This window comes from Prionailurus bengalensis, chromosome B4 (genome assembly GCF_016509475.1).
Source record: "Prionailurus bengalensis isolate Pbe53 chromosome B4, Fcat_Pben_1.1_paternal_pri, whole genome shotgun sequence".
Classification (NCBI taxonomy): Eukaryota; Metazoa; Chordata; class Mammalia; order Carnivora; family Felidae; genus Prionailurus; species Prionailurus bengalensis.
In genome coordinates, this window is record NC_057358.1 from 89,161,536 (window position 1) to 89,173,682 (window position 12,147).

The window sequence follows — 12,147 nt, forward strand, 5'->3', positions numbered from 1 at the left end:
ACCCCAAGCCCAGGTTTCTGCCTCTAAACCCAGGACTCCTTCAAATACACATCAGCTGCCTCAAACCTAACAGCTCTTACTCTCAGAGACCTCAGCTAAGGCGGTTCAGCAAAAAGGTAATCGTCCTCTCTTCTGAGTGTCTAGAGCCCTTTGTCTCTTACTTTCACTGGTCATGCATCATTTTAACAATTTCACCTCATCCAAAATAATTAAGCGAGATTCCTAAATACAAGGAATTCCCTCTGAAAGCAAAACAATTTCCAAATTACGCAATTCGTCAAAGGATGTCATGTGTTTCAACAGACATTTATTGAGCATCTAGTTTATGTCAGGAACAGTATTAATGCGAGCACAGTCCATCAACTCGCAGATAAGCGATCCCACAGGTGGGATCTGACAGATACATGAGAAAGTAGCGTAACAAGTGCTCTGGCCAAAGGAAGCACACGATGTTAGGGTGCCATGAGAAGGGGGGTAGAGAGGCAGAATTTGTCATCCCCAGATATGTCTCTGGCTGGCGGATTATTTTAGATTGATTATTTTTAAGAAACAGAAGGTTCCGGAAAAACCTTTGTTCTTCCCCCTAACTATCCCAAAAGGAATTTAGATAGACGACCTGCTCCAGGACGGGAGTTATCCCCATAGATAACTACAGTATAATGTGAACTGGGTGGGGTAGACATGGAGGAATTTAGCTAAATCTGTTAAAATACCTCTCTCTTATTGTTTGTGTATGGCCCAGCAAATATTTGTTTGCCAGGCATTTACTCTTTTTATCTTCCTGTGAATTGTCCTTTTTCCCCTTTGAGGTCCCAGACCCTAGCTTCTCAGCTCTAGATGCATATAACTCTCAATTGCCTGACTATCTGTGGACTTTCTGTTCCCAGATGGTAATCCTTTTTCAAAAATCATCTTTGTTTTTACAAAAGACTATGTACCTTGAGACCCTTTTAAAGGTGAGTGTCTCCATTATATTTAAATAGGATTCTGTTCACCAGCCTTTGGCTTCTCTGGTACCCTCCTGAGAAGCATATATATAGACTTGTTTCTCTGTAAAAGAGGTGATGAAATTAGGCAGCCTTAAAATGTCTGCTGCTAAAGTATAATGGGAAGAAGGGGAGGGGTCTGTTATTCATTTCCTAAAATACAAGCATTAGAGATACATGTATTTCTTGGTATAACAAATCTTTTTGTTAGGGTTTGCTCTACCTACGAATCCATCTCTGATTCTGATAACTGAATTGCAGCTGCCATTTCTTGTCGAACTTTGGCTATTTTCCTCTGAGTAATAATACCATTTTTTTTTTTTGTATAAATGATGGGATTTAATACTTTCATCAGGGTGGGCTCATTGAATATTCATATTCTGCTTACACTGTGCGGCAGCCACATGGGAAGTTGTAGTAGAATTTCAATGCAGAAAATAGTAACTCTGATGAGAAGACTGTTATGTGTGGGTGTTTGGAAGTTATGAAGATGAGATTAAACAAAGCAAATTCTATTTTAATAACGATTTGTGCAAAATGGGAACAGGTGATTTTGAGCAGATAGTTAATATTTTTCTAAGGCAATTTTATTCAAAGAAAATTGAAGGTATTTAAAAGCCCTCATGTATTTTAGCCGTAACGAGTTTTCTGGAAAATCAGAGAGGAGTGTTTTGGGTGGAGAAGAGTTAAATTACACAACTGAACATTTTAGAAGCTTCATTCATTTTTGTTGTTCTCTTTTGCTTTTTCTCTCCCTGTGACCTTCAGTTTCTTTCTCTTTCTCTTCTATCCTTTCTCTCCTGCTGTCTCTTTTTAGGATCTCTCGCATTGACCCTTCCAGGGCCTCATCTAAACTCACCTTTATTGGGGCGCCTGGGTGGCGCAGTCGGTCAAGCGTCCGACTTCAGCCAGGTCACGATCTCGCGGTCTGTGAGTTCGAGCCCCGCGTCGGGCTCTGGGCTGATGGCTCAGAGCCTGGAGCCTGTTTCCGATTCTGTGTCTCCCTCTCTCTCTGCCCCTCCCCCGTTCATGCTCTGTCTCTCTCTGTCCCAAAAATAAATAAACGTTGAAAAAAAAATTTTTAAACTCACCTTTATTGTTACATTCTACCCTCTTCTCTCCCCGGGAAGTGCATCAGAATGAAATTGGCAAGATCTTCTGACAGCTTGTCTTTACTACTGTGTTGCCAGGGAAAAATGGCTATTTATACAGTCCATTTCCACAAGCTGCTGCTAAATTATGGGCCAAGTTTCCTTTAAAACAATGATTAATACTTCTTGATTGAATACCCGGCAAACTCTACTGGACTCCTCCAACTTGCGAATGAGTGAGATTTCCCTAGACGTGGGTAGGGTTCAACTGAGCCTTCACTTGGATATTGGGAAGTAGGTTTTTGTTGTTGAATTTAATTTATGCCAGTTGCAGATTGTGGGGCTCATAGTCATACACGGAATCATATAACATTGCCATCTTTTATGTCAAAAATTGTCAAATATCGGCAATGTCATATGGTTCAACTTAATAGATACTCAATAAATATTTGTTGGTTAGAATTGAAGAGACTGTAGAGACCATTCTATAAAAGATTTGAGGTAGTGTATAGGAAATGCAGACACACAGTAAACTAATAAATTACAAAACAATCCCATTAAAACCCCCAAAATTCTCAATTAACATAGCAGATTTAAACAAAGAGGTAAATAGACACACATAAACACACCAAACGATCCTCCATAACTGCAGTGTTTTTGCTGTAAACTTGGAAGTTAGCTTTTGGTACCAAAATAATAATAAGGATGATGACGTTTATTTATCACTTATGTGCCCAGCTTGGTGCTAAGTGCTTTATACACACTTTGCATTCATTCCCTACCACAAACCTATTAAGGTAATAATCAGCCCCATTTTACGGATGAAAAAGTGAAAACAAAATTTTTATTATCTTGGAGGAGAAAAGAGTCTAGTTTCTTAATTTTTTTTTAACCTTTTTTATTTTTGAGAGACAGAACATGAGTGGGGGAGGGGCAGAGAGAGAAAGGGAGAAACACAAAATCCAAAGCAGGCTCTCCAGGCTCCGAGCTGTCAGCACAGAGACCTTTGTGGGGCTTGAATCCAAGAACTGTGAGATCATGACCTGAGCCACCCAGGTGCCCCCAAAATAGTTTCTTAGAGATACATTCAATTGAAAAAAACAAAACAAAACCTTGACCATGTTATCAACATTCCTTGAGTAAATGTAGCTAGTGTTTTGTAAGGATATTCTTTTAATGTCCCTTGACCTTGCGCAAAGATTCTTATGCATATGAATTACCAGGGGACTTCCTCCTCACCCAAAACTCGGACCCTATGAGACTTTGCTCTTCAGAGTGTGTCCTTTATGACAGCCTTATTGGCATGACTTAGGAGCTTATTAGAAATGGAGGATCTCAAGCCTCACTCCAGAAAGTATTAGGACCTTATTTTCACAAGATTCTCAGGTGATTTGTACGCATATTGAAGTTGAGAAATACGTCTTTAAGTGCAGAATATTTGAATTCTAAATAGACTCCTAAGGTGATTCTGATGAAGATGATCAATGGTAAGATCATACTTTATAAAACACTGCCCCGGGCATGATACCAACATGTGATTCACTGCAAACACTACTGCAAGCAGTTTGAGAAGCCAAGGGGTCCCAGAGTTGAGACAACATAAGACGTGCATGTCCAACAGTTGTTGTTCTGATGCTCTGGCTGGATCCAAGCCTAAAACCTAGGATGTTGGCATGGCTTCACCCACTTTTCCATCTCGGCAGGCAGAGGAGAAGCTATCCTTTCCATGAAGGGGAACGGCAGGATGGCCTACTTCAGACATGAAATTCTTAGACACTGAAACTATAGCTAAAAGAATTGTGTGAATTTGGCATTAACTCCTTAATGCATTTGTATTGAACTTTTAAAAATGATTTAAGTTATTTGGGATTGGGCCAAAGTGGTACTGTAGCAAGGTGCATGGTTTATTTTGTGGCTGCAGGGACCCTGTGGCTACTCCCAGGATATATGCTCAGATGGTCCATTAACTAGCACTTCAGGATATCTGGAGTGGTTCCGAAAGGCAATACTAGATGACAGGGCGGATTAATACGTAGCAGGGATCCTGCTATCAGGCACTCTACATTTCTCCTCATGTGCCCCTACAGAGGAGTGTGGCAGGAGAGGAGCGAGCTTTGGGGCCATCGCTGTTGTGTAGCTAAGAAAACAGCTACCGCAAGGTGGAGCAAAGTCACAGAATTAGAATCACAGTTGCTGATCTCCAAGCCTGGCTCACCCCGGCTTTCTGGATTTTCAGTCCCAGGCAGTCTCCATATCCAGCTTTGTGAACTAAGTGGGCTCTTGAGTATGGGAAAGATAAGGAGAACCTGAAAAAAGAAAACTATGAAAAGAACATTTGACTTGTCAATCACGCTGCATGGCGGGATCAGAAGACATCCACAGAGGGCAAGCCGTGAATTAGTCACACGCATTTCACTGTACGTGAACCTGCTTCATAAGTTTAAAGAACCGTCAGTTCACAGGAAGCAGAGTAAACAATTGGGAAAACCCACTTTGGAGGCAAGCTGATATGGGCTGGAATTCTGGCCCAGCCAGGCCTTCACTGGGCTTTCTAATTTCTCATCTGTAAAATGAGGACAATGGTATTTAGCTTATAGGGTTCTTTTAAGAATGTATGCAAAATGCTTTCTTTAGTGGATGGGATCCAATTTCCAACAACAGTAAGACGGTGATTTACTAATATTAGGGCATTAACACTCAAAACCATTTATTGATGGTTTATTGGACATGATGAAGTCAAAGATATTTAAGAGACTATCTCTGATTTTATTTTTTTAATCTTTTTTTTTTAAGTTGTATTTATTTAAATAATCTCTACACCCAACATAGGGCTTGAGCTCACCACCCAGGAATCAAGAGTTACACACTCTTCTGACCTAGCCAGCCAGGTGCCCTGCCCCCTCTGTCTCTGAGTTTTAAATACCTTTCTTTCAAAGAAGATTAAAACTGAGATAATAATCACCAAGATAACTAAACATTCACTGGGTCTGTACAATGGTCTGATGTTGCTATAAGCACTTTAAAGGATGATCTCAGTAAGTCCTTATCAAATCTCCGGGAGCTAGGCATTAACCCATTGTGCAGACAGGAAAGTGAGGCCTGGAGAGGTGCAGTAATTTTTATCAGCTCACGCAGGAAAACTGCAGAGATAGGATTCATCTCTGAGCACTCAGTCTTTGGGGCGTGTGCCTACCACAGTGGTTCAGGTCTACCTCCAGCTAATATTTCATTTCTAGGGGCTGCATTTTGTATTGCCAAGTTGTACTTCCCAAGTGCAAATATAAGATAAATCCAATAGCACCATGGATGGATGATATGAATCACATTTATATTTGCCTGCAATAATCACCAAAGTAAGCTGCTTATCTCTGGTCTCTCTCTTCCTATGCCCAATCCATCCTTCCACACTGCCAACAGTTATCTTTATAGAACACCTATGTGACCATGACACTACTCTACTTAAAAGGTTCACTGTTGTCTGCAGAACTGTGTCTAAAAGCTCAGTATAGGAGGCCTCTCCCAGTTCACCTTGACCTTCCTTCCCAGCCTCTCTGCTTTAGATATTCTGGCTTTTCACCCAACTCTTACATAAGACAGTTAGTTCCACATGAAATTAGGACAGTCAGGGGTTCTGCAGTTAACCTCTTTTTTGGCACTGTGGAAAAAAACATATTTTTTTAAAGATTTTAATTTTTAAGTAATTTCTGCACCCAACTTGGGGCTTGAACCTACAACCCTGAGATCAAGAGTTGCACGCTCCACTGACTGAACCAGCTAGGTGCCTTTTAAAATTTTTCTGAAAAAATAAAAACAATTTATTCCTGTATTCTGTTGTTATAATGTAAAAAGATGTTTAAAAATTAAATTTTAAAAGCTGCACAATTAAAAACAACGTGCACAGACTATCAGTTGGAATATATAAAAATTTTCAAAATGTTTTTCACCTATCAGAGATCTGGTATTTTAGTGGAAGATATCTTGTAACTCTATTTCCAATTGCCCCAAAGTATGATGTTCCTTTTTCCCCATGGAACGCAACCCCTTCCCTCTCTGAGGCGGCAAACTGCTTACTATTTACCCTTCAAATCCAGTGTAAATATCACTTTTTGCCAAACCTCTTGCAGCCCATTTTTCCTTTTCAGGACTCCCAAAGCCAGGAGTGTTTCTCTTACAGTATTATTATACATACATACATACATACATACAATATACTTTGAGATCCTTTAGAGCAGGGACCTGACCTCGGAGTCCCTAGCTCTTAGCTTGATATTTGGCCCACAGTAAGAACGTGAAAGTTTATCACGGGATACATGAATGAATGATCAAAGTCTAAAAAATCCCTACTCTGTTTAGATCTTACAGGGAAAACATTTGTATACTGGACACGCCTCTGAACACATCGCTTTGATAAACCAGACCCTCACTATGTACGAGGTGATTGGAAAGGAGAAAGGGAAGGTCCCAAGTGGTAAATGTGTCCGTGAGAAAGCTGGACCACGCCTTTTCCACCACCCTAGCTCCTGGAGCTACTCCCAGGATGGGGAGAATATTGTGTTCCAGATGAGTATTTTTCTCCATCTCCACTGAAAAGCTTCGCCCTCTTTTGATTTTCAGCAGCCAAGCCATTCACAATTCAGTGAGCCTCCAGTTTTCCTACTGGGGTGCAACGTCTTGGACTCACATCCCCTCCCGTCGTGGAGAGCTCCAACTCTGGATTTCTCCGATGGATTCTGGAAAAAGCCCCTCCAGAACCCCCTGCCTCGACCCCAGGCGGCCCCGGGTGGGGAAGGGGCTTTCCAGCTGCTGAGGCTGCAGTCTGCCCCGCGCGCCGAGAGGAGCCGAGCCCCAGCCCGGCGAGGCGCGGGGGGCGTCGCCTACGGCCGCCAGGGCTCGGCGCGTGGGGCGGGGCCGCGGGGGGCCGAGAGAGGCATCCATCTTCCCGGACGAGCCTGCGCTTCCTTACCGAGCGGGGCGAGGGCGAAGGGCACGGGCCACGGCGCCGCCCCTCCCGCGAGCCCTGCCTCTCTTCGCCAGGCCCCGCGGGACCCGTCCGGCCGCCGCCGCCGCCGCCCGCAGCTCGCTCTCTGGGCGCGGGGAGCCGCGGGCCGTGTGCGCGCCGGCAACTTTGCGGCCGCCGGGGGCGCGGCTCCTCCCGGTGCGCGTGCGAGTGTGCAAGGCAGCGGCGGCCTCCTGGGGGCAGCAGCGGAGAGCGGGACGGGGAGAAAGAGGTAGCGTCGGCGCCCCGCGGCCAAGGAGGCAGAGGCCCCTCGCGGCGCCGGCTGTCGAGATCTAAACTCCGCCGGTGCTGCGCCCAGGACGCGTTCAGACCGCGCAGCGGCCGCCCTCCGGCCCGGCAGCAGGGACTCGCTCTAGGATTACGTTTCCTCTCGTCCGCCCGGGCGCTAGCGGCAGCCTTTGCCGACGGGGGAGCGGCGTCCGCGGCGGCAGCATCCCGGCCCGGGCGGGACCCTCGAGCGCCGGAGCCGGCGGCTGGAGCAGGAAGGGAGGGTCGCGGCGTCCGCCCTCCAGAGCCGGCCCTGCCCCCGAGCGCCCGGTGCGGGTTTGTAACAATGGTGCGGAGCGCCGGCGCGAACCCCGCGTCCGCCCAGCGGCCGTAGAGGAAGTGGCCGGCTCCGGGTGGGGTGGGCAGGGAGACGCCCCCCGCCGCTGGCTCGCGGGAGTTTGCCTGCGCGCCGGGCCTCTCCGGCCCCGAGGCCCCCCTCCCCCCTCCCGGATCACCGACGGCAGCTCGAAGCGGAGAGTATGGTGCCGGCGCCCGGGTTAATCTAGTCCTCGGCTCGCTCCTCTTTTCCGCCTCCTCGTCTTCCTCCTCCTTTACCTCCTGTGGGTGCTGCCTCCGGGTTCCCCGTGTGTGGGAGTACAACTCTCTGCCTCTCCAAGGAGACTGGTTTGTGACGACCGAACAGAACTTGCCCATTGAAAGCGGACCCAGAACAGCTGGATAATGTCCACTCCGAGCAGATTCAAGAAGGACAAAGAGATCATAGCCGAGTATGAAAGTCAAGTCAAAGGTAAGGATGGGAGCGGCTGCCTTGCTCCTTTTGTGTGCCTTCTTGTCATTGTGCTCGAGGAGTTGCATTTCTAACTTGGTGTCTGCGTTGGAGGAAGGCGGTGAGGGACAGCCAGAGCTTCTGGTTGAGCCACCCTGGGCTTCGTGCAAGCCCATCCCCGTCCCAGTCCCGTCAAGCCCACGGGGAGCTGGAAACCGGGTGGCTTTCTCCGACTCCTAGAGCGCACCTCCAGGAGAGAGAGAACTGGCTGTAACTTAACCACCACCTTCAGCCGGGCAACTTAACACGGGAGGCAGGCGGCAGCCGTGGTTCCTGGCCAGTTACCCTCTTCCTCCTCCTCGTTACTCTTTTTAACTGGTATCTTTGTCACGTTATTTTTAAGGAATCATTTTCCTGAAGTCTGGACATCAAGTGGTCCGGAGCTTCATTGAGTGCAGACGATTTTAGACCTTTACGCTATTCGCTATTAATTTATTAGGGCGAGTCCGCCGTTTAGAAAACAGCTCCCTGAAAGCCTGGCTGTTAAACCAAGCGGGGACCAGTGGAATCTGACTCCTCCTTTATAATGGGCCAGAATTCAGTGCCATCTTCCACACTCACCCGGGAGTATTGCTTTATCATTTGCTGGAAGCTACTTGCATGTAAAATGAAGGTTTGGATATTTAAGTGGTAGTTTCAGTCCATTTACATTGTCAACTAATGAAGGAACCTAATTAAGGTTGATTAAGCATTTTTACTTAATGTGCCTTGGGTTTTTAAAAAATGGATTTTCTCTCTGGTACAAGTATTTTGTGTTGCTGTTGAAGTGTTTAATGAACATCTATCTCTGCTGTGTTTGTTTTTTTGTCTTTTTTTGTTTTTTTCATCTTCTGTGGTCTCTCCTGGGTGGATTTTCCCTAGTGAGACAATGGATGGAGTGTTGAGGTTGATGCTGTGCTTTGGAATATTCACTGCAAAGTTCATAACAATTGCTTTGCAGACACCTGTGTTTTTTCTGATACAGTCTTCTAAAAGGGCTGCTGAGAGAGGCACTCCTTACTTGCCTTGGGAAAGGCAGGAGCAGCCTGGGTGTTCTTTTGTGTGGTCCAGTTGTGGAAATGCCCAGAGTCCTATGCGAGGACCTGGTGGACCCTCCATGCCCTGAGGGCGGATTTGGACCCACTCATCTAGGCCACCAACAAAGGCCGTGTGGAAGCCCAGGGACTCATGCTTTCCTTTAGGCTAACCCCTATAAAGGATGTAAGCTAAACACTGTTCAGGGAACCGATTTTTAACTGCTTGTAATTAAGATAATTTCTACTTACAGCAACTGGTTACATTGACATGGAAGTTAGGATAGCAGAGGAGTAATTATTTCCTTAGTGACAGGTAAACTTTTTCATAAGCAGAACCTCTCTTAATGTTACTCCAGCACGGCCTGAACAACCTTTCATTTTAAGGTGGAACTCTTGTTCCTCATCACCATTCCTTGTGCAAGGTTTTGCACATGGCTCTTTGTGGTAGATCATGGAGGGATGGTAGTCTGGCTTTCTTGCTGCCTGGAGCACCGGCTGGCAGAATGCACTTTCAAGTATTGGCTTACTTATTTCTGTTCTAAGCTCATTTGTCCATGATCAAGTCCTTATATGAAAAATAGTTTCATGGTTAATTTCTTTCAGAGTGTGAATTCTATTGTTACATGATTACTAATGTGCTTGAGATATAGGCCCTCTACACTGATTAAAAATCAATAAAATGGGATGTGTTGCAATGTTTACAATGCGTCTATCAAATCCAATGCGAGGAAAAATTATGAACACGGTGAAGATTATTTTTGGAACAAATTCAGCCCCATAGAAAGTGATCCCTAGTCCTTTCAACCTTCCTCATTTACACAGACCTACAGCCTGAAAGAGGCTGCTGTATGATTCTTTCTGACACCTGACCTGCCCTTCTCATCAGGACCTGCGTCCAGACTATCTGCTTTCACACATCCTATGTCTAACCCACATCATCCTACCCGTATGCAGTTATGGGAATGGGGTAATACAGTGGAGTTGGATCGCGTACACCTTTAAGGGCACCAGTACACCTGCACTTCTAGGCAAAATCAAGATCAAGTGGGACAAAAATGACCGTGAAATAGTGCATGAGGCCAAGCTGTCCCATGCAGTGACAGTAGGTTCCTTACTAGGGATGTGAAATGCAGGACTCTGGTTCTGTGTTGTATTTCCTGAGTCCCTCTTTAAGGGTGAACGTCTTACCCTGGCAGAGTGCTAGTGTGCTGTTTAAAGATACGTGGTTTTGGAACAACTACCTCTTTTAATTCCAGCCAACTATTTCATCTGATGATAAACAAAAGAAATGTGGCCTGTTTGATTGCTAACAGAAAACCAGCTGTGCTGGACCCAGAAGACATAGGTCTGTTCCCTGTGAATAAAGTCATATATATCGGACTCTCTGGGTGACTTTCTGGGTAAGGGTGATTTCAAGAGTCATTTTTTATTATGTGTGATTTTTTTTTTTACCCTTCTTACTTAAAACTTAATACTCTGGAGTATTGTTCTTTTTTTCTCTCTCCCGTTCCCTGATGCCAGTTGCACGTATCTCAGAATTTCTGAGATAATGATTTGATCTCAAGGAGTGACTCCAGATGTGGGATTTTGCCAGTGTGGCTGCCTGCACATGTTTTAGGAACAGACTTCCCGGAGCTGTTCTCAACTGTGGAAAGAACCATCATAGGTGACAGTGTGTAATTTTACGTATAAAACCATAAATACATCTAGTTAGATATGTCATGGTAAGTCACTTAGTTTCTGACTTTTGGTTGTCTTACCTATAAGATAAGGAGTTTGGATTCCCTCATTTCTAAGATGTCATGTTAATTCATATTAATAACTTAGAAAAATTTTCAAGCCTTTTGTGTTTCATTTACTACCTGGTTTGGTGGGGCGGGGGTGGGAATCACCTTTGCTTTCACTTTTTAAGAAAAATAATCAGTTCGCAAACACTATACATTATTTGAGTTCTCAGAAAATTAAAATGTAATGCAATAGGGAATACAGAAAAATAATAAAACCGTGTTCAGAAAAGCATAGCACACAATTGTAAGAGGGGGTAGAATTGTGAATTATACACATTATCAAAGAATAGATTGGTTTAAATCAGGGACAGAAGGCGCCCCCCCCCCCCCCCTTAAATTTAAAAGGAGTGTGTTAGCCAGGAGAAGAAAGACTATTTCATGCATGTTAGTCAACTTCTCAAAGATTTAACATTTATTTATTTTTGAGACAGCATGAGTGGGGGAGGGGCAGAGAGAGAGGGAGACACAGAATCGGAAGCAGGCTCCAGGCCTTGGGCCATCAGCCCAGAGCCTGACGCGGGGCTGGAACTCACAGACCGCAAGATCGTGACCTGAGCTGAAGTCGGATGCTCAACCGACTGAGCCACCCAGGCGCCCCGACTTCTCAAAGATTTAGAATCCAGAGAAGTTAATCTCTTGTTTGTGGGGGCTCTTAAAAAGCTACTTGTCTGGAGAAGTGTATGAAACTCCTATCAGTTGACTGTTACTTGTTAGCATCTCTGGCAAAAAGCTTAGCAGTAGAAAAGATCATAACAACTGGCTAACAGAAGGTTTGGAGATTATCTGGATTTTAGTATTCTATGCAATTTTTGAATTCTGCAGCAAAAGTATTGTGGCTCACATAAAAAAAACTACTAGCTCCCATATGGGAGCCAAAAGAATCAAAAGACACATTTTGTGAGGTGGAACTCATGAACGAGAGGTTGTGTTTGTTTTTAATAATGCATGTTGTTAGTTGCTAAGAATTGACAGCTATTATTTGCAGTATTTTCTCAGGGATAATCTCCTACTCATCTACATGCCATATGTGCAGGAAGTGCCAAGAAAATCTGTTCTTCTTCGACCACTCTGCTGCCTGAACTACAAATAGTACATTTTGGTAGCAGATGGAACACGAGGAAATGCCAATTCAATTTGATATGACCCCATGTCATGCAGTGGGTTTCAACAGGAAAAAGTGCTGCTGTCACTAATAT

General features: G+C 44.8%; 1 protein-coding gene across 1 annotated transcript in view; it reads left to right on the forward strand.

Moving 5' to 3' along the window:
- Positions 1-6,964: 6,964 nt before the first annotated feature.
- The window catches only part of SRGAP1 (SLIT-ROBO Rho GTPase activating protein 1), a 285,374-nt gene continuing 280,191 nt past the window's right edge, over positions 6,965-12,147 (forward strand). Inside the window, 1 exon segment of the mRNA XM_043564797.1 lies at positions 6,965-8,109. Within this exon segment, the coding sequence (XP_043420732.1) occupies positions 8,043-8,109 (67 nt within the window). The 5' untranslated portion in view covers positions 6,965-8,042.